This window comes from Artemia franciscana, chromosome 18 (assembly GCF_032884065.1).
Source record: "Artemia franciscana chromosome 18, ASM3288406v1, whole genome shotgun sequence".
NCBI classification, from domain to species: Eukaryota; Metazoa; Arthropoda; class Branchiopoda; order Anostraca; family Artemiidae; genus Artemia; species Artemia franciscana.
The window spans coordinates 26,202,555-26,225,069 of NC_088880.1; the positions used below are offsets into that span (position 1 = coordinate 26,202,555).

General features: G+C 35.8%; 1 protein-coding gene across 3 annotated transcripts in view; it reads right to left on the minus strand.

Moving 5' to 3' along the window:
- The window catches only part of LOC136038813 (uncharacterized), a 68,268-nt gene that overhangs the window by 20,369 nt on the left and 25,384 nt on the right, over nucleotides 1-22,515 (minus strand). For 2 of the 3 annotated variants that reach the window (XM_065722199.1, XM_065722200.1), the window contains exons 3-6: nucleotides 18,934-19,642; nucleotides 12,958-13,098; nucleotides 7,867-7,967; nucleotides 4,386-4,583 (exon numbers count right to left, since the gene is read on the minus strand). In XM_065722199.1, coding sequence (XP_065578271.1) covers nucleotides 4,386-4,583; nucleotides 7,867-7,967; nucleotides 12,958-13,098; nucleotides 18,934-19,642 — 1,149 coding nt within the window. The remainder of the gene's footprint in view (nucleotides 1-4,385; nucleotides 4,584-7,866; nucleotides 7,968-12,957; nucleotides 13,099-18,933; nucleotides 19,643-22,515) is intronic. The other variant, XM_065722201.1, reaches the window with a different exon arrangement.

Here is a 22,515-nt window from a genome sequence, read left to right on the forward strand (position 1 = left end):
GATAGGTCAAAAGTCTGAGAAAATTCGTTAAGAGCCATAATTTTGTTTTGGTAAATGACGCTCAACCCGGGAATAAGTATCTAGGATTAACGTAGCTTTAATCAGATTCCAGTCCTAGGGACGGTTGGGCTAGCAACCCTCCACCTGAGCATAAAGAGTTACGCAAAGTGACAAAATAGCCTCGGATCCGGACTTCCTTTTAAGATCTCAACCATCGCGCGTCAACGGACATGCTGGCAATGTCAGAAATACTTTCGGGGTAATTTTTTGGACTCAAGAAGGTTTCGAAAAGTCACCTGGAATGTTTTGACTCTGAATACAACTGCATCAAGAACCTACTTTCTGTAGAACTTCATAAGAATAAAGTGTCGATTATCGGTCTCGCAGAAACCCGTATTACCGGAAGCGGAGAAGAGCAAACAGGCAACAATCACTCGTTGCTCTAGTCTGGAGAGAGTATGAGAAGGAATGGTGTTGGCCTCTCTTTAAATAGTCTCGCAAGAAAGGCATCATTCTTGCATCATATCAGACAGACTAATGAAGGCCCACTTTGGATTCAAGCATGGTGAGATGACTATCGTCATGCTACATGTTCCCGCCCGGCTAACGACTCGAACAACGCAACCAAGGAAGAGTTCTCATCTGCTCTGACCATATGTCTCACGACAGTGTCCCCACACGACACAGCTGTTCTTCTCGGTGACTTCAACGCGACAGTGTGTGATGATAGGGGTGTTGGCACGGCACAATTGGCCCTGTTTCCCTCAACCAACTTAACGATAATACTCTTCGCCTACTTGAACTATGCCAATCCCATTACCTCGTTATCGCAAACACTTACTTTCAACGCAGAACTGTCCACCAGTATGAATGGTATAGTAATAACGGTTGCACAATGAAGATAACCAAGTACGTCATTATCTCTAAACGCTAGAGATCATCACAGAAGAACTGCAGAACTTACAGATCAGCAGAGAAGGAAGTGTCGACAACTGGCTTGTTCAGAAGTCCAGCTTCGCCTCCAGGCACAACGATCGGAAAGAAGCCCAGTCGCTGCAGGTATTACCAAACTTGAGCAGCCAAACAACTGCCTGAGTTTCGTGTCAAGATGTTAAATTCGTTCCGAGCTCCTTGGCACAGTTAGTAGCAGCGGAGATGACTGGAAGTATTGTAGATCGCAGACGAGCCAAGGAGCACAACTGTGCTTGGCACGAGAAATTTATCGAAAAAATTGTGCCTAACTAGTGAAACGCTGCAGATCATAGAACAAAGACGGAAGGCAAGACTCCATGGGGATATGGCTACTTATCGCAGGCTGAATAGAGGAACAGGCTCATTCACCGGGACTTAACTTAGTTTGCTGCAAGGAAAACCAATGAAACTGAGCAAAGCAGCAGAAAAAGAAATATATGGGGAGCCTGTTTAAGCATCTCCCAAGATCTCACAGAAAATAGACCCCACATTGGGACTCGTCCTTTTCAGGGATGGAATACTTCTTCCCGATGAAGGCTCTTGTCTCGATTGAGGGAAGGGCCACTTTTGACAAACTTTGATAATTCCTGAAGATTGGTGGTAGGGTGCCATTATCCCCTTATGGAAGAGGAAAGGCTCTAGAAGCCTTTGCTCAAATAACTGTTGAATAACTCTGCTGTCCGTCCCCGGAAACTTCTCTCAATGGTCCTGCTGGATGGATGTTGGAATATTAGTCGCACAATGCGGCAACCAGAGCAAGTTGGTTTTATGTTAGACCTTTCAACCATCCAGCACATTGTCACGATTCGACCGATAATAGAAAAAGCAACTGAGTTCCGACAGAAGGCCTTTTCGCCTTCGTCGACTTCCGTGCTACGCTCGACTCAGTAGACTAAGAAGCACTTTTATGGATTCTAGAACCGACAGGCATACCTGAAAAATACTGCAGACTTGTCAAAGCTCTGCATCATAGCATGGAGAGCTGTGTTCATGTCAACGACCGGTGCATCCTTTTCTTCAAAACCAAAACAGGAATGCGTCAAGGATGTGAAGTGGGCCGTGAGCTCTTCAATGTCATTATAGACCACGTTATAACTAAGACCATTTCTCGTCTCGTCTTCGGACCCAATTTTAGAGATCGCGTCATCTCAGATGCTGATTTTGCTGACGAATTGGCCATCCTAACGGACTCCATGGATCGGTTGCTGGAACCACTTCGAATCCTACGTGAAAGAGGCCACAAAAGTGGAACTGCAGATAAACTGGAATAAAACTAAAATAATGGATATAGACCCGGCTTCTCTTGCCGTCAATTCTACAGTAAACCTAGACAAAACAACTAGCATCTAAGCTGTCAACAAATAAACATGTTAAATTTGTTAAAATCTGTTAAGAATAGATTTAGTTTTTTCCTTTTGCCACACGAATTTGTAAAATTTGTTAAAATCTGTTAAAAACTGTTATAAAATCAGTCAAAAACAGATTTTTTCTTTGAGTTTGCCAGATAAATCTGTTAAATTTGTGAGCCATTTTTCGACCACATTCGAATGCTAAAGTACTACCAAATTTCATCACTACATGCACTTCCAATAACAGTATATAAATAAACATCGACATTCTCCGAATTGCATGCTCCTCGTTGTATAAATAAAACAACATAAACGGTAATTGAGTACAACAAAAAGTTTAAAACAAACACTATTATAGAAGACTCGATAACGCAGTGGGACAAGTTGTCTTCTTTGGGACAAGTTTTTGTGTTAGAGAAGACTAAACGCTTTTTAGTGAGAGGAGAAGACTAAAACGTAGATAATAATAAATGATTTTTTTTAAAGCTCATTTTCAAAATGAACTAAAAAGTAGACAACGACTTTTTGTCGAGAATCATTGACTACAAGTGAAAACTAGGGTGGAAAACGGATTCGCCCTACATACGTCTCTGGTACACATAATAATTAAAATCTATATATAATAAAAGCTGCATTGATAAAACTTAGTGTAATAGCATATTTTTATGCTACTAGTTTGATTCGAAAATGGCTAAGATACGATTTATCTTCGGATGGCCAATGATTTGAGACTTAAAGAGGTTCCAGACTCCGATATTTTTTTCTATTCAACAACATTCTCATTGTTTTTTCCAATAAAAATTAAGCCTTATCAATTATTATACAGCATTTCCCAACTAGGTATGACTCCTCTCTAGTCCAAACTAGTAGCTCAACACACAGGGGGTCGGGCCTTCTCCAAAATTTTTACTAGCTAATTTCTTATATTTCAAACATAGTCCACACATATTTTTTCACCCAATCCCCGATAACAATCGCTGTATATGTGCCTAGAAAGTAAATAACTTCTATTTCGTGTTTTTTTTAAATTTAAGGAAAAGTGGTCCAGAGACTACTTCTAGGGATTCCCCTTGGTTACACCATTGTTTGCCAGCATTTCGCAAGTACTTTAAGTTGAGACAAACACATAGGAAAAGTAATTACATAACGTAAAATCCGAATAAAAATAAAATAAACAAAATAACATAAATAAAACATAATAAAACAAATAATAAAACAAAATAAATATTAAAAAAATTCCTCTGAGAATTCGTTTTTGCTCAGTTTTAACTCCTTTTTTTTGCTAGAAACAGCAATAAAACAAGGAGGCACTGTCCCTCTTTATTTACGCAGCGCTATTACGCTTTCTTAACACAAATATCTGAAAGTGTAATGTGATATCAAAAATGAGGCGCCTTGTTTCCATTTCACAAGTTGAAAGACATAGAAGCAACAAAGGGGTACCAATTTGAACAAACAAGGTGTCTGAAAATTTCGATCGGGTATCTTAGAGGGAAGGGCAACTAAAAAGGGCGTCAGACGCAGCCTGGTTATCTACTTATCAATTTGGATTTTTTAAAAGGGCACCTACAATTTTAAATTTGGACGTTATTGTTTATTTTACAGCTTCTCATTACATACCCAAGTGATTTCAAATTTAGCCCGCACTGGAGTAGGCTAAATGTATGTTAGGTAATGCCACATTTCTCCAAATAATAAGACTGAAATAGACTATATATGGCAACACACAAATTCAGTAATAGTACGTAAGCACAGTTCACACATTCTCGTTTCCTGCCAACTTGAGTCGAAATCTTCCTCCTCTTTTTCAGGAGTATATTTGCAGGGATTGCCATCTAAGATTTTAAAGCCACTTCAAACGGTGTTATCACTACCTCTTTTAGATTTGTTTTTGTATCTTCCTCAAAAGCACAATGAATACCTAATAAATTATTACCTATAAATATGAGTTGTTTTTTATTGACATTTGTCGTTTTCAAGAGAGTCGCTATGCTATGCGACTTCCGGGACATACTAGGACATGCTATACTAGGGACACCTAGTATAGCAGCAAAGAGACATTACCTTATTTTGTGCTGTTTCAAAAGGAACACCATTGGAACCATTTCCTGATTGATGGCGCTCGCGGTTTAGTTTTTTGCTACTGCAAGCTAATTCATGGGCCTTCCGCTGCTCTGATTTAAGAGAACTTTGGCGACAAATCTCACATAAGCCATTAGGACAGTGTTCACAGGTCTCATTTCTTTGTTCAGTTGAAGGACTCTAGAACAAAACTTAGTGTTATAAAACAGAGTTGTCAAATGAAATATTTAGAACTCATCCATACATAGGGTGGGAGTGTAAGGGAAGGTTAATCTTAGGAGGGAAATCTTCTTGGTCCCTCCCTCCCTCCTCTGTGCAGGTATGTGAAATACCAGTTAAGCAGATATTCAAACTAGAAAAAGATACAGGCCTAACCAGAGAGGAAGTAATTATGATTGGTTATGGTTATCTAATATTTGTAATCAGTCTGTGGTAACGAACTTTAAGTAAGAAGCGACTCGGTCCCATAGTAACCGCAACTCTAAAAAATGGAATTTTGAAAACAATGGATACATCAAAGGGATTGGATTTTATCCTGATTCCAAACATATAGAATTCATTAAGTTTAATGTTACACCTCAAAAGGTACAAGCCAGAGAAAATTTGTCCGATTTTCGGCAAAGGGGGATAAAACTCAAAAAGTCAAGTGATCTTAGTGAAAACCACACCATCAGTTTCAGAATATCAATGACTCCTATTGTGGAGGTGTCAAGCTCTTTATAAAAATGTGGAATTTTGCAAATTTGCCAGAAGAAAGACCGCAGACACGCATTTATTATTTTTTTTTGTCTCCCAAGGGTGATCGAATCAAACTAATCGTCGCAAAAGATCGGAAGAGGGCTCATTCGAACAGAAATCGAAAGTTCTAGTACCCTTTATTAGTTATTGTAAATAATTATGATTGGTAGGAAATGTATATTATCTTGTTATTCTTAGAAAAAGTACACCCAAGAATAATTTCTGACTTACTAAAATTTGATAAAAACATAGAGAAGGTTTTAAAGTCTGATATGATAAACAGCAGTTCTTGGTTTTTCTGCAATTTCTATGAGGAATAATGTATTTAACAGAAGCTCATCGATAAAATATGATATTTCAATAATTCCCAAGATTACTGAAAGCTCTTGAGGCGTGTTATGCGACACACTTTGAGACTATCATAAATCTAAGCAAGGTCCTAAGGATAACTGCTCCAATACCAAAAATTGAGAAATAGCAGTCCCTGACCCCCTGCCTAGGAAAACTCCACTGACCCCCCCCCCCACACACAGACCACACCTTTTCGTGGTTATGGTTAAAATTCACTACAAACACGTCTTTTAGGAGGCCTAAATGTTCGCCTTGAGCACCAATGCATTCTTGGAAGTATTCAAATTCAGAGGGTATTTGTCAAAATTTGTAGACACTATAGGATTATCCACTTGTTTATAGAACACAAGCAATTTTAAGATTTTGACAAAAAAAAATGAACATAAATCAATTGAAATGGGAGAGTTTAACGGACTATCAATTGATGGAAAGGATTTTTACGGTTGTTTCTACGGTTATTTTAGCGATATTTCCATTTCAGGAATTTCAAGAATTAGCAAGTGGAAACACGTCCACTAAAATATGTTTACAAACAAAATTCAAAAAAAAAATGTGCAAAAAAAATTAAGATAGGCATAACCTGGATACATGGGTATAATTGTAACTTGGAGCCCCTTAAAAGCTCAAAGGCAACTAAAGATCTAAAAAGAGGTTAATGATAACAGTCGGTACTCATCGACTTAAGCCTAATTTCTTTAACATCAAAATTATAAGCTAAATCGCAACCTGAAAGCGAAATAATTTATTCTACAAGAAACCAAAATTGTTCATATTTTTGGTCATTTAGTATAATTTTTTTGCTTTTTCAGATGGCCTATGTGGGGACTGTATGAACCTCTCTTGGCTAGCAAAACAAAATTTGTTTTTACCCTAATCAAAAAGTCAGCACTTTCTCTGAGAGCAAAATCATCCTATTCCACTTTTTTTCGCTATCAATAATGACCATTGAAAAACATGAGCTAAGAGCTCATAGCACTTGTGACTAGGTCGGAAGAGCCAAGAGCTCATATGGCATGAGCTCTGGCAAAATTCTAAGAATCAAATAGATTAACTTAAAAGGAAAATCAGAGGCTTAATACCGGTTGGGTTTTAAAATAAGAGCTCTGAGTCACGAGGTCCTTCTAAATATCAAAATTCATTAAGATCCGATCACCCACACGTGAATTAAAAATACCTCATATTTTTTTTAATTTGTTCTCTCCTTTCAGTCCCCCGAATGGTCGAATCGGGGAAAACGACTTTATCAAGTCAATTTGTGCAGATCCCTGACACGCCTTACAATTTTCATCGTCCTAGCACGTCCAGAAGCACCAAACTCGCCAAAGCACTGGACCCCCCCCCTAAATCGCCCAAAGAGAACGGATCCAGTCCAGTTACGTCAATCACTTATCTACGACATTTGCTTATTCTACCCACCAAGTTAAATCCCGTTCTCTCCACTCTAAGCGTTTCCCTAGATTTCTGGTTCCCCTTCCAACTCCCCCCAATGTCACCAAATATGGTCGAGATTTAAAAAACGAGCTCTGAGACATGATTTCCTTCTAAATATCAAATTTCATTAAGATCCGGTCACCCGTTCTTAAGTTAAAAATACCTCAATTTTTCTAATTTTTCCGAATTAACACCCCCCCCCCCCAACTCCTCCAAAGAGAGAAGATCCGTTACAATTATGTCAATCACATATCTAGAACTTGTGGTTATTCTTCCCATCAAGTTTCATCCCGATTTCTCCACTCTAATCGTTTTCCAAGATTTCCAGTTTCCAAAATTTCTGTTTCCCCCTCCAGTCCCCTATGTCCCCAAATTCGATTCGAATTGAAAATAGAGCAGCTGAGACATAACATTTTTCTGTATATCAAGTTTCATTAAGATCCGATCACCCTTTTCGTAAGACAAAGATACCTCAATTTTCACGTTTTCCAAGATTTTCGGTTCCCCCCTCCAACTCCCCCCATGTCAAAGGATCTGGTCGGGATTTAAAATAAAAGTTCTGAAACACAAGATCCTTCTAAATATCAAATTTCATTAAGGTCTGATACCCCGTTCGTAAGTTACAAATGCCTCATTTTTTCTACTTTTTCCGAACTAGCCCCCCCCCCTCCCCCAACTCTCCCAAAGAGATGGTCTGTTTATGTCAGTCATGTATCTTGAACTTATGCTTATTGTTCCCACCAAGTGTCATCCTGATCTCTCCAATCTAAGCCTTTTCCGAGATATCCGGTCCCCCGGATATGACAAATCACAAATTTTAGTTCGTAAGCCCAATATGGTATTTATCCTAAAATCGTAATATATCGTAACACAACATACCATAAAATAATATATATCAATATATCGTAAAATGTAAAATCTTTGTCATAAAATGGCAATTTACCTTATTTTCATAAGCTTCCAAAGGTTGTTGATTTCCCCATTCGAAGTTGCGGACAACTTTCCGTAAACTTTCTTCTAAATCTTTGCCTCCCTTATGGTGAGCTGGAATAGAATACAATAATAAATCACAAAAATAAATGCAAACTTATCTTTAAAACAATGAATATGATCGCAGAAAACCTGTTATTAAAGGTCCATTTCTCTGTGGCCCGAGAGAAATGGTTCAAATCAGACCATTCATCTTCGTTTTCCTTCAAGATGCGCAGAGGTGAGTTTAGCATCCAACTGTAAATTATACCAGTTCCTACTCTTACTTGCTTAGATCCATTTTTTTAGATATTAAATTTTTATAAAATATTTCCTTTTCTTCAATCAATATTTTTACAGAATTTGAACGAACTTGGAAATTAGTTAATAATATGATAATATACCAATTTCTTCGAAAATGAAAAGTTTATACAATTGCCGATATTTTAGCCACATTCCCAGGCCGTAAAACAACCGAATTTCAATAGCTATTCGCGAGCGTTGGGGTTGAATAATTTAAACAGGTGAAAAAGGATTCCTCCAGCAAACAAAGTTACAATTGGTAATGAATATATATGACCATGATCCAGGATTTTTCATTTGGCAAAAATAACTGAGCCCTGTGTAAACAAACTACAAAAAGACTGCAACCAATATTATTAATGGAAGGCAAATGCTAAAAAAAGACATCGGTGTGGGAATTGAACCCATGTGCCTTCGGTACCATAACTAGCTGATTATTTCAGTTTTTACAAAACTGGAAGGTATACACATTTTTAAATTCCTCCACCAACCTTGGAAAAATTCAGTGGGTATCCCTAGAAACTCAAAGCTTTAAATAAAGAAAATTATTCACATCAACTCTACCTCTTTTATAGCATAAGAAAAATATTAACCGATGGAGGGGGACGAAGGTAGGCTTAGAAAAAAAAAGATTACATAGTTTAAACTAAGAAACACAATCAGAATGTCAAGGGTGGGTAGTCTGTGAAGGATAAACAGGAACGAGGAAATTAAATTTGCGCCAGCATTACTTAATTCAAATGAAATTGCTGATTTTTCACCCTAGAATAAAGAAACATGTTATTTTGGCGTCTCCAAAAATAGAAGGGAAAAGCGGAATGAATTCACACATGATTTTGTTAACCACCCTGGAATGGAATGAAGTTATTTTGGTGTCTGTGAAGGGTAAACAGGAAAGAGGAATTGACTTCATGCCAAAAAAAAAATATGAATTACATCACATTTATAGACTTTCAAAGAGCAAAAATTATACCATTTCCTCAGGGATGGTCGTATCGTTTTTAAGCATCTATGACGCATGCAAAATTAAAAAAAGATGACAACTGACTGAGCAGCTAAAGAAAAAGGCATGGAACAAGAAACAGCAAAAATCACATTGAATTGTAAACGAAAATATTGCAAAACAAAATCTGCAGTTAGAAGACGAAGTAAAATTTAAATGAAATGAAGGAAAGTGTTAGTTTAGCAGGTGTGAAGGATGAACAAGAGGAAGAATTAGTTTTTAGTATATATGATATTTGCAAAATTACACAAGATGACAAATGACTGTAAACAGCTAAAGAAAAAGGCACGGAACAAGGACCAGCAAAAATCGCATTGAATTGCAAAGGAAAACGTTACAAAATGAACTTTTCTGTTAGATGACAAAGCAAAATTATAATGAAGGAAGGATCGTGTTAGTTTAGCGTGTGTGAACCATTAGAAGACAAAGCAAAATCACAATGGATTGAAGGAAAGTGTTAATTTGGTGTGTGAGTCTGAGATTGATAGACATGAAAATAGAATTAATTTTTAGTATTTATGACACATGCAAAATTACATAAGATGACAAATGACTTTGATCAACTAAAGAAAAAGGCATGGAAAAAGAGAAATCAAATTACATTGAATTGCAAACGAAAATGGGACTTCAAACTAAAGATAATTATTATAATTATGGTATTGTGTAATTTTGATGATTCAGAAATTACAATTGAATAAGGAACATATTATTTTTTTTCCCAGGGCTGGTCGTACTGTTTCCAGTACAGTATCTCTGACGCATGCAAAACTACAAAAGACGACAAATGACTCCGAACAGCAAAAGAAAAAGGCATGGAAAAAGAAACAACAAAAATTACACTGAATCATACATAAAATTTTGCACAACAAAATCTGTGGTTAGAAGACAAAGCAAAATGACAATGGAATGAAGAAACATGTTATTTTAGCGTGTGAGAGTCAGTGAAGGAAAAAGAGGAAGGGGCAAATTAGTTTTTAGTATCTATGACATATACAAAATCAGAAGAGTTGACAAATGACTGAACAACCAAAGAAAAAGGAATGGAACAACAAAGGGCTAAAGTCACATTGAATTGCGAACAGAAATGTTACGTGAAATTAAAGAATAACATGATATTATGCTACTGCGTACACTAGATATTTCAGAAATTACAACAGAAATAAGGAACAGTTTACAGGAACCATGGAATTGAATACACGTCAGAATTTCTTAACTCAACTGAAATTGCTAATTTGTCTCCCTAACACATGAAACTAAAGAACAAAACGATGGTTATGGGAAAGCATAATTTAGATATATAAGAGGGTATAGGCATTTGTACATTCCTTGTTACTGAATTATCTTACAACGCAATTAAAGTAAAAATATATCGACTGGAGAATCTCTCCCCCGGCAACGTCTGAACTTTTGGAAATTTTGAGCTTTATGTAAATACACACTGCTCTTTTTCAATAGTTTTCACCATTTTTGAACTAAAATATGGTTGAAAAATTATAATAACCAAGAAATAAATGGACAAGTTTAATTACCAAATTGACCAATATTTAGCAAACCTCAATTGTGCATCTCATGCTTGGATAATAAAAAAAATATAAGCTGAATAAAGAACTACAAAACAGTATTCTAAAGCACACATCACAATATAAAACTTAAAAATAACTGCCTTTTCCCAAGGCTGAATCCAGGGTTGGGTTTTTCATGTTCAAACCCTCCACCACTAAAAAAAAAATTGTCAGACTTGTAAAAACTGGAACAAAATACAAATAATCAAATGTTTAGTACATTATTTTTTTGTACAAAACTTATCCCAAAAATTACTCCTCTAAACAAAAATTTTCGATAAACCCTTTTCTCTCCCCTTCCAAAAAAACAACACAGGAAAAGACAAAACAAAAAAGATACAAACTTGAATTTCCGTCTATTCTTTGCCATAGCATTAATATATTTGCAAACCTGAACAGTTGTCTTTTTAAAAGTCATTTGCAAGATCTATAGTAACTCCAGCCCCCCCCCGAAAAAAAACTATTCTTTTTAAATCAGACAGCTGCTGGCACCCTGCTAGAATATATGCCCCATCCTCCACTCCTAAATTACATCTGCGGCAAAATTAATCTGCAGCTGAGGCCAGCCTTTTTCTATCAAACACCTAATTTCGTTTTTTCAATGGTAGATGATTCGTTAAAAAACAAAACAAGGTTCCAAATAACCTGGACGGTAGACCTAATTTAAAATAAAAGACAAAACCGAAAATCCCTAGGTAGCAGCCCTCCGATACTTTTGACTCAAAAAGGACACTAGGGCTTCTGATCACCAATACAATAAGCCCCCTTCGAAGCTTATATGACCACACTAGTTTCTTTGTCCAAACGGTACGGGTTCAATCCCTGTTGGTAGCCAGTTTTCTTAATTTGAGATAAGGGTCAGCGGCGTGACTCTGCAAGCTCAGCCAAAGTCGACCTAGTTTTAAATGGTTACCTGGAGAAACCTGAGAAAGGTAAGCAGGAAGGGTCTGCAATAGCACAGGATGGCTGACCCCCAGCCCCCCATTGCACCTCCTGGCTGAAGGGCCACGAAACGGAGATCAGCACCGCCGATTTGGACTTTGAGGGTCTAGTGCCGTCATACTTACTACTTACTACTACAATTTCTATAAAAACCTTATACACCCCCAGGGCATAGCTTGCAACCCTTGCACTGAGTGCTGGGGGGCGGGGATTTGTCATCTAAGACATAATTTCCAGACCTTTAAACTACGTTCAACAAAATGGCTATCTCAAAATTTTGTTTGGAAGTAATTCAAGAAATGATGGGTGGGGGGATGGGGGCATTGGCCCTCTGATCCCTTTCAACTAATAAAAAATGCACTAGTCCTCTCAATTTCTAATCAAATGAGCCCTTTTGAAGTTTTTGCGACAACACTTTCAATAAAAATCTTATATGCTCCAGGGCATAACTGACTACTTTCGCCCTGAGGGCTGTAGGGGGGGGGGCATCATCCTCAAAGATATAATTTCTGGACCTTTCACCTAAGTTGAACAAATGGCTATCTCGAAATTTTTATTGGATGTGTTTGGGGAAAGGGTGGGCATGGGAGGATAGTTAGTTGCGCACCAATCACTTTCGACTACTAAAGGAACACTAGCCGTTTCAATTTTCAACCAAATGAGCCCTATTTGAAATTTCTATGACAACTCCAATATAAAGTTCCCTGGCCTAAGACCTAAAAGAAAATCAAAAAAATTGATAAATAATACATTGTGCCAACACTGTTCTTTACTTAGGCAGCGCAATTGCGCTGCCTATGATTTATGCAATACGCATGCGCTAATTAAAGCCAATCCAAACTATAATAATACTGCTCGGATTGCTAACAACTCATTGCAGCGTCAAGCCACCTGATGCCTACATAGCTACTCAGGCTTCTTTTCCAACCCAGTTTTTTTCAAAACTTAATCCCTCCTATGAAGTCTAATTTCCGTTGAGCATTTTCCAATGTCCCCTTGCAACCCCATTGGATATCCATTTCCCATCATCCATAAAGCCTGACCCCGAATGGCGATGAATCTGTTCAATATTGAAATATAGCTAGCAAACCAAACTTGCTACAGAAATTAATAAATTTGTTGAAAACAGAGTCCCCTTTTGGACGACAACACAGCTGCGTGAACCCTGGGATACTACCCTGGAGATGCTGGGATACTACAAGGGAACCCTGGGATGCTGGGATACTACAAAAAAAAGAAGACTTGAAATGCTTACTTTCTCTGATATGTCTTCGGAGATTTGGTGCAGCCGTGAAATTTTTCTCACAAATAGGGCAGAGGTAATTAACTTGTCCACCAAAGTGTTGCGTTATAATATGATCTTTAAGGGTTAGTTCCGTCATAAAATGAATATTACCTAAAAGTTAAAATGTTTTCAAAATCAGAACAATAAGCGCATTAAATATTTGTTTAGAAATGTAATATGGAATAAGAAATAACTGTTACATTGCATTCAAATACCTTATTTGATGGTAGCAGACAATGGTACAGCAAAGGAAATAGATAAAGGCAAAAAAACGTATCCCCCCTCCACAAAAACCCATTGGGCTAGAAGAGGTTAACATTTTTAAAATTAGGTTAAAAATTATGCATGGCGTTATGAATGTACTCAAAGACATTTTTGAGTACTTTCCTATTATAGTAGTAAGTACTTTCACATTTTTGAGTACTTTCCTATTACTATTATAGGATATAGTAATTTCCTATTGATTTGTATTTTCCGACAAGCATCTTCTGTTTTGACATCCCCTCCCCAAGGCAGGTATATGAACCTGAACTATTTTTATTATGCGATATAAAATTTTAAGGAACTCAAAGTAAAATTTAAGTCATATCGGCTAGAGACGTCATATATGACGTCTCTAGCCGTTTTCGATGGAGTATATCCTCAGCTATTTTCGATTTATATTTTTCCCATAACTCTGTAGGAGCTGAAGGAGAGCAAGTTGTTAGTATGATTCCAAACAATGCACGAATTTGACTTGGAGTTGACGTTTCGCACGCGTCATTGATGCAGTTATCCCAGTGTTGGTCATTCTCCAATAAATTCAGAGCTTGGCATGCACTACGGTAAGTGTCATGTATAGTACCGTTTACAGTTCTCAAATACTCAAAGGACGTCGGACCGGGTACATTCACCAAAAGCAGGCGGAGAAAGAAGCATTCATGTTGATTGGGGTGAATGGTGTAGAGAGTCTTCCTATCGTGGTATCTTTGAAGATGGTAGGTTGGCCGTCTTCACTGTCGGGCCCCAGCACGCGGCAGGCTTCTACATATGGATTCTCACTGACGCTTGTCTTCTAACCGCAGATAATTGACTCTCTTTTCATACTAAATTCTTTTCATAGATATTTTTTATTAAATCAAACCCGATTTCTAACAATGATATCTATTAAGCTTCAGACTTTTGATTTTTGGGATGTATTTTTGTTAGATAAAATCAACTCGCTACGTGATTAGCATTACAGGATTCAACGCAACCAGTTATATAATATCAGCGGGAAGGCCAAAAAAAACTAAAGCTTGTAATTATTACATTTGATGATTCGGTATGAGCTCTAACAAAATTCTAAGAATAAATAGATTGATTTAAAAGAAAAATCAGTGGCTTAATGTCGGTCGGGATTCAAAATAAGAGCTCTAAGTCAAGAAACCTTCTAAATATCAAAATTAATTTAGATCCGATCACCCACTCGCAAGTTAAAAATATCCCAATTTGTCTAATTTTTCCTCTCCCTTTAGCCCCCTAGATGGTTGAATCGGAAAAAACACCTTTATCAAATCTATTTGTGCAGGTCCCTGACACGCCTACCAATTTTCATCGTCCTAGCACGTCCAGAAGCACCAAACTCGCCAAGGCACTTAACCCCACCCCCTAACTCCCCAAAAAAGAGCGGATCCATTCCGGTTACGTCAATCACGTGTCTACGACATTTGCTTATTCTACCCACCAAGTTTCATCCCGATCCCTCCAATCTAAGCGTTTTCCAAGATTTCCGGTTTTCCCTTCCAACTCCACCAATGTCAACAGATCCAGTCAAAATCTGAAATAAAAGCTCTGGAACATGAGTTCCTTGTAAATACCAAATCAAACAGTTCGTGGTAATGAACTGTAGTAAGGAGCGACCCGGCTCAATAGTAAACGAAACTCTAAAAAACGGAATTTTGATGCTAAAAGATACATCAAAAGAATCGAATTTTCATGTTGATTCTAGATATATAAGTTTCATCAAATTTAATATTTGTCATCAAAAGTTACGAGCCTGGGAAAATTTGCCTTATTTTGGAAAATAGGGGGAAATACCCCCTAAAAGTCATAGAATCTTAACGAAAATCACACCATCGTGTGCAGCGTATAAGAGAACCCTATAGCAAAAATTTCAAGCTCCTATCTACAAAAATGTGGAATTTCGTATTTTTTGCCAGAAGACAGATCACGGGTGCGTGTTTATTTGTTTTTTTTTTTTTCCAGGGGTCATCGTATCGACCAAGTGGTCCTAGAACCTCGCAAGAGGGCTCATTCTAACGGAAATGAAAAGTTCTAGTGCCCTTTTTAAGTAACCAAAAAAATTGGAGGGCACCTAGGCCCCCTCCCACGCTCATTTTTTTCCCAAAGTCAACGGATCCAAATTTTGAGATAGCCATTTTGTTCCGCATAGTAGAAAACCATATTAACTATGTCTTTGGAACTCCCTCACTCACTCCCCCACAGTCCCTGGGGGAGGGGCTGCAAGTTACAAACTTTGTCCAGTGTTTACATACAGTAATGGTTATTGGGAAGTATACAGACGTTTTCAGGGGGATTTTTTTGGTTTGGGGTGGGGTTGAGGGGAGGAGGCTATGTGGGAGGATCTTCTCTTGGAGGAACATGTCATGGGGGAAGAGAAATTCAATGAAAAGGGCGCGGGATTTTTTAGCATTACTAAAAAAAAACAATGAAAATATAAACGAGAATAAGTTTTTCAACTGAAAGTAAAGAGTAGCATTAAAACTTAAAACTAACAGAGATTATTACGCATATGAGGGGTTCTAAAAAAACTTTAGCATAAAGAGCGAGGTATTTAGGAGGAGATAAATACCTTGCTCTTTATGCTAAGTGTGTTTAGTAATTTTAACTATTTATTCCACGGCCTTTCTGATTCAGGTGTCATTCTTAAAGAATTGGGACAAAACTTAAGATTTAGTGTAAAAGGCAAGGTATTAACGAGGGGACAAACCCCCTCATATAAATAATAAAAAATATAAGAGCATAAAAGTTTGTTACGTAAGTTAATTCTTAAGTTACGTATATTTTTTACTAATAAAAACTTTCGTTAAAAATTAAAAGTTCTAGTTGCCTTTTTAAGTAACCGAAAAATTGGAGGGCAACTAGGCCTCCTTCCCCACCCCTTATTTCTCAAAATCGTCTGATCAAAACTAAGAGAAAGCCTTTTAGCCAAAAAAAATTAATATGCAAATTTAATTTTACTAATTAATGTGCGGAGAGCCAAAATCAAAAATGCATTAATTCAAAAACGTTCAGAAATTAAATAAAAAAAAAACTAGTTTTTTAAACTGAAAGTAAGGAGCGATATTAAAACTTAAAACGGACAGAAATTACTCCGTATATGAAATGGGTTGTCCCTTCCGTAATTCCTTGCCCTTTACGCTAAAGTTTGATTCTTTGCCACAATTCTACTTTTTAAAACAATTAAAAACTTTAGCGTAAAGAGCGAGGGATTGCGGAGGGGACAACCCATTTCATATACGGAGTAATTTCTGTCCGTTTTGAGTTTTAATATCGCTCCTTACCTTCAGTTTAAAAAACTAGTTTTTTTTTTTTTAATTTCAATAAGATCCGGTCACCTGTTCTTAAGTTAAAAATACCTCAATTTTTCTAATTTTTCCAAATTTACAATCCCTAGCTCCCCAAAAGAGAACGGATCCGTTCCAATTATGTCAATCATGTATCTATAGCTTGTGCTTATTCTTCCCATCAAGTTACATCTTGATCTCTCAACTCTAAGCGTTTTCCAAGATTTCTGGTTTCCAAGATTTCTGTTTCCCCCTCCAACCCCCTATGTTCCTGGATCCGATTCAAATTGAAAATGGAGCATCTGAGACACAAGATTCTTCTATATATCAAGTTTCCTTAAGATCCGATCACCCATTCGTAAGATACCTCGATTTTCAAGTTTTCTAAGAATTCGGTTTCCCACTCCAAATCCCCCAATGTCACCGGATCTAGTCGGGATTTCAAACAAGAGTTCTAAAGCACACGATCTTTCTAAATATCAAATTTCATTAAAATCTGATCACCCGTTCGTGAGTTACAAATACCTCTTTTTTCTAATTTTTTCGAATTACCCCCCCCCCCAACTCCACCAAAGAGAGCGGATCTGGTCCGGTTATGTCAGTCACGTATCTTGGACTTGTGCTTATTCTTCCCACCAGGTTTCATCCTGATCTTTCCGATTTGAGCGTTTTCCAAGATTTCCGGTCCCCCCCCCTCCCCCCAATGACACTGGATCCAGTCGGGATTAAAAATAGGATATCTGAGTTACGATGTCCTTTTAAATATGCAATTTCATTAAGATCCAATCACTCCTTCGTATGTTAAAAATACCTCATTTTTCTAATTTTTAAGGATTAACCCTCCCCCCAACTCCCCCAAAGAGAGCGGATCCATTCCGGTTATGTCAATCACGTATCTAGGACTTCTGCTTATTTTTCTCACCAAGTTTCATACCGATCTGTCCACTCTAAGCATTTTACAAGATTTTAGGTCTCCCCCCCCCCAACTCCCCCAATGTCACCAGATCCGGTTTGGATTTAAAACAAGAGCTCTTTAGCACGATATCCTTCCAAACATCAAATTTTATTAAGATCCAATCGCCCATTCGTAAGTTAAAAATGCTTCATTTTTTCTATGCTTTTCCAGATTAACTGCCCCCCCCCACACTCCCTCCCAGATGGTAAAATCGGGGAAACGACTATTTCTAATTTAATCTGGTCCGGTCCCTGATACGCCTGCCAAATGTCATCGTCCTAGCTTATCTGGAAGTGCCTAACTAGCAAATCCCCGACAGACCAACAGACCAACCGACAGAATTTGCAATTGTTATATGTCACTTGGTTAATACCAAGTGCCATAAAAACCTTAAAAAAGAGGACCAAAAATTTGAAGCTTCGTATATATGGTTGTTAGAAATTGGACTAGCTTTAATAATGGAATATCTTTGAACCGCCTGTAGTATGAAAAGACATTAAAATGCGTAAACAACAAAACTGTATGAAATATCAGATTGTCTTGTCATGTTTGATGTCCTAGGTTCTTCATTTGTCCTCTAGGCATTATGAAACTACTTAAAACGCCTTTTGTAAATAAACTAATTACATTTGGTATTTTATACTTAGCTATGTTCCTTTTGAAATTTCGTATGCAACGTAGATATAAAAACAACACGTTTACTCCAGGGGGGGGGGATGATATAATTTATTCTCTCAGAATCTAGGTTACTCATAAATATGATGTCAATCATGTGACTTTTCTCCTCAATCTTTTGTTTCTTGTGGAATTTTGCCTTCATCATAGACACTAAAAATGATACAACCACTAGCCTATTGAGACAAATATGACATATATATCCTTTTTTAATGTATTCATAAATATGATGTCACTTACACAATTGAGGCTTTTAATAAAATTTTCAAACTTCTGACCTATATAGATCGTTTTTTTAGGCCAGAAAATCCCAGGATAATAATGTTCCAAGAGAAATATTGAGGACTTTTGAGAAAAAATAAATAAATACACCATCATTGCTTGCTAATAAAGATAGTGATTAAAAAAGTAAAAATTACCAATGTTAAAATAGAAATATAAAAAAAGAGACAAAGCAGCAAAAAGAGGTCACACTTGGTGCACTTTGTTTTGTCCTTTAAATTTAGAATTATTAAAAAAGATTTGTAAAAAATTATTGTTAAGACTTGCAAAGAATTATAAAGAAGACAATTGTTAAACAAGAATTATGGAAACTATTATGAAGAACTATTGATATCATATAAGGAATTGTAAAAAGAATAATTACATGATAATAGTACAAAAAAAAAATATACAAAATTATTATATGAAAACTACAAAAAGCATAATTATACAATACTAAAAAATAAATGTGGAAAAAAAAGCACCAAAGCAAGAAAAAGAACTCACATTTGGTGCACTTAGGTTTTGTTCCAGAAATTTCCATATACTCATTCAGCATTGACTTATCCATTCCCTTCTTCGGCTTGGGAGAAGTAAGTTCAACATCCACATTTTCAGAAGGTTGAGGTGGTTCTGTATCCATATTAGATGTCACTTCATTACTACTAACAACTTCGACTATCCTATTTTCATCCTGATTCAGCCTATTATTATCTTCATTTATATTGGCACCATTAACACTTTGAAAAACTGCATTTCGATTGCTATTTACTCTATCTAATTTGACACTATTAACCAGTCGCAATGAATTCCTATTGGCAAGAACTTCTTGAATCTTTTTAAAGGATTCAGTAGGATTGATGGGAGGCTTGAAAACTGATTGACCTTCGACTGGAACGCCTCCTCGCTTTTCTAAAAGTTTATCAACAATTCTGGTTAAAGTTTTCTTTTTTACACTGGCAGTTGGTACGCTTGTTGAGGAAGTGGCCTCATCAGAAAGTCTCTGAGACACCATTTCTAAAACTTCTTCCGTTTGAACCAATTCAGTGGTGTCGCTAATATCTACATTTGAGTCTGTCTGAAATCTAACTTCGGCATAATCGATTTTACAATAAAAACGTTTATGGGATGTGAAATTCGCCAAACTGCGGAACAGGCTTTTGCAGACTTTGCACTCCAGAATAATGTCGCACTCCTTTAACAAGATATGCCGGACCTGAAAAATGATTGTAAATAAAAATATATATATATATATATATATATATATATATATATATATATATATATATATATATATAAAATAAATCAATAAAAAAAATATATATAAATAAATAAATAAAATAAATGTATGTATTCGCCACTATATATCCTAACTTAAAAATATCAAAATTTGTGACGACACTACTTATAGCATTTTTTTCTTTCTATTGTTCCATCTCCTCTAAATAGTTGTCCCTTTGTATTATTATTAAATATCTACATTTCATACATTCACATTAAGTGCCACTAAGAAACTAGAATTCACTTGAAAAAAGATATGTCCTATTAATAGACTCAGGGATGTTAGCAAGAGGGGAGGTCATTTTCAACACTATACATTATCATTAGAAAGTACTAAAAGTTGTAACGAAGCTACTTATAGATTATTTTTTTTTTGCTTCATCAGTTTTCGTCTATTATTTGTCCACTTGTGCCATTTTTCAGCTTTTTCATTCTCCTTTCAATTTCATGTCTCTTTAACCGTTTGCATATTCTGTTGCCCCGTTATTATTATATATCTGTCATTCATACATTCACATTTAGTTCAATTAAGGAACTAGAATCCATCTATTTGACTAGAGATACTTTCTCCTATTATTAGACTCAGTGATATGTGCGAGAGAGGGGGGGGGGCACCCACCCCAAACCTGAGTCCTAGATTTCTTATTCATATAATCAAATAAAGTTTGTTTTATCATTGAATCAAAGCTAGAGATGAAAACTTTATTAACATTTAGTGATTATTTATTGCTTTGATTCTTATTGTAATAATACGAACATCTTATCTGACAAATCCTTTAAAATCTGGGAACAATTGTTTGACCTTGACGCCACAGCCATGTCAATTTATAATATGTTAATAGAAAATACTACAATTTTTGTTGTTGGAAGTCTATACACCAAGATAAACTGTTTTGATTATTTTAATAATATTTTTTTTATTGAATGTGTAATTTCACAAAGACAAGCAGCACTAGAATATTTTGATAACTAGATAACTTGATAACTAGAATAACTCTAGAAACTCTCACTTGTCTCAGGAACCGGTGACCACATTAAAACAAAAAACCGAACATATATTAAATAGACGAGAAGAACAATAGGGAATTTCACAAGACAGTAGGAAACGCAGTCTATGACAGAATGAAATATCCATTGTAATTTGTTTCCCACTGTCTTGGGAAATTCCCTATTGTTCTTCTTGTTTTTGGTGTTTGCAAACATATATTGAAAAAAAATGGTGACTAACTTCAGCAAGCAACTTCAATTTAGAAGTTTTTTTCTGAAATTTATTGTAATAAATCAATCTCAAAATAGAACGTGCGTTAGCGTCTGCATTCAACCACACTTAATATGCTGGTTCCACCACCTCTCCTCTTTTTCTCTCTTTTTTTGTCTATCCTATAAAATATACTTTGCATAAAAAAAAAAAAAAAAAAAAAAAAAACACACAGCAACTGTGGTACGGTTATAATCACATAAAATAAGTCAACAGTGGCATAGCTTAGACACTGTGCTTCCTCTCTTTAACTCCACCCTCCTCCCCTTCAGCATGCAACTTCAATTTAGAGGTTTTTTTCAGAAATTTATTGTAATAAATCAATCTCAAAATAGAACGTGCGTTTTCTCAGATATCAAATCAATAAGACTAAATACCATTTTGTTGGAACAAAATTTTATCATTTAAATATAACATCAATTCTCATATTACTCCCTATTTACCAATAGATATTTTCTTTGTTTAACTAGTGGTCTCCGTATCATAGCTTTTATTAAGTGTAAGTGTTGGCATCTTGGGTTATATTAATATTCGTCATGTTAATTAGACCAGAATTTGAATGTCCAACTAACAGAATTTCACAGAAAAAACTTAAAATAATATTAAAACTATAAGTAGAATATCAAATAGAGAACATAAAAGAAAATGATTAAAATTCATTTTTTCAAATCAAATCAAAATTCATTTTTAAACTAAAAATAAAAATGTGGAGTGATCATGACATGGAAAATCGTCCTTGAATGGTTACAAAAAATGCCACGACTGCCCAACACTTTCTTTTTAGCCCTTAAAAATGTTAATTTTGGTTTTTTTTTCATATTTTTTTCTACCTTTTCATACATTTGGAAATAAAAGTTTTTTCACCCTCTCTATCTTTGGTATACCTTCTAGGACATAAAAGCATATTTTCCTATTTCATCTTAACGATCCTCATCTTTTGTGTTTGTAGTGCTATTGATCTGCTAAAATAGCTTACACTAATTGCTCTAAATCTTTCTTACTCTAATAGTTTTAAGACTTAAAAATCAATAACTGAAACAATATTTGGAATCCAGCGATTATTAATTTATTAGTGATAAGCAAACGTTTTAAACTTGCTTTTTACCTAAAAACAGGATTTTACTGACATTAGTTATTTAATGGAAATATATTTATTTTAGAATTAATTAATTGGAAAAATCATTTAAGTTAAAGTTAATTTTAAAAAATTCTTCAATTCTACATAGTTTTGAAAATGTTAACATACTTCTTTTTAATTATTGATATTGTGTAAATAATTTTATGTATTCATATAAAATACTAAGAAAGTTTCGGTGTAAAACTTCATGCCAAGATCACGCCTACCTCTTCTTCTGAACAGCCAATAGGCATAGTGTTACTTAAATATGACGAATCTTGTCAGCAAATGGGTATTTGAATTTTAAAAATCTGATCCCCTTATGAGAAGAAGTAAAATAAAATCGTTAACAAAAAGACACGCCTTTAACGCCTAACAGAAGAAAGACAATATCAATTTTATATCACTAAAAGTTTATCTTATTCCAGAAGTT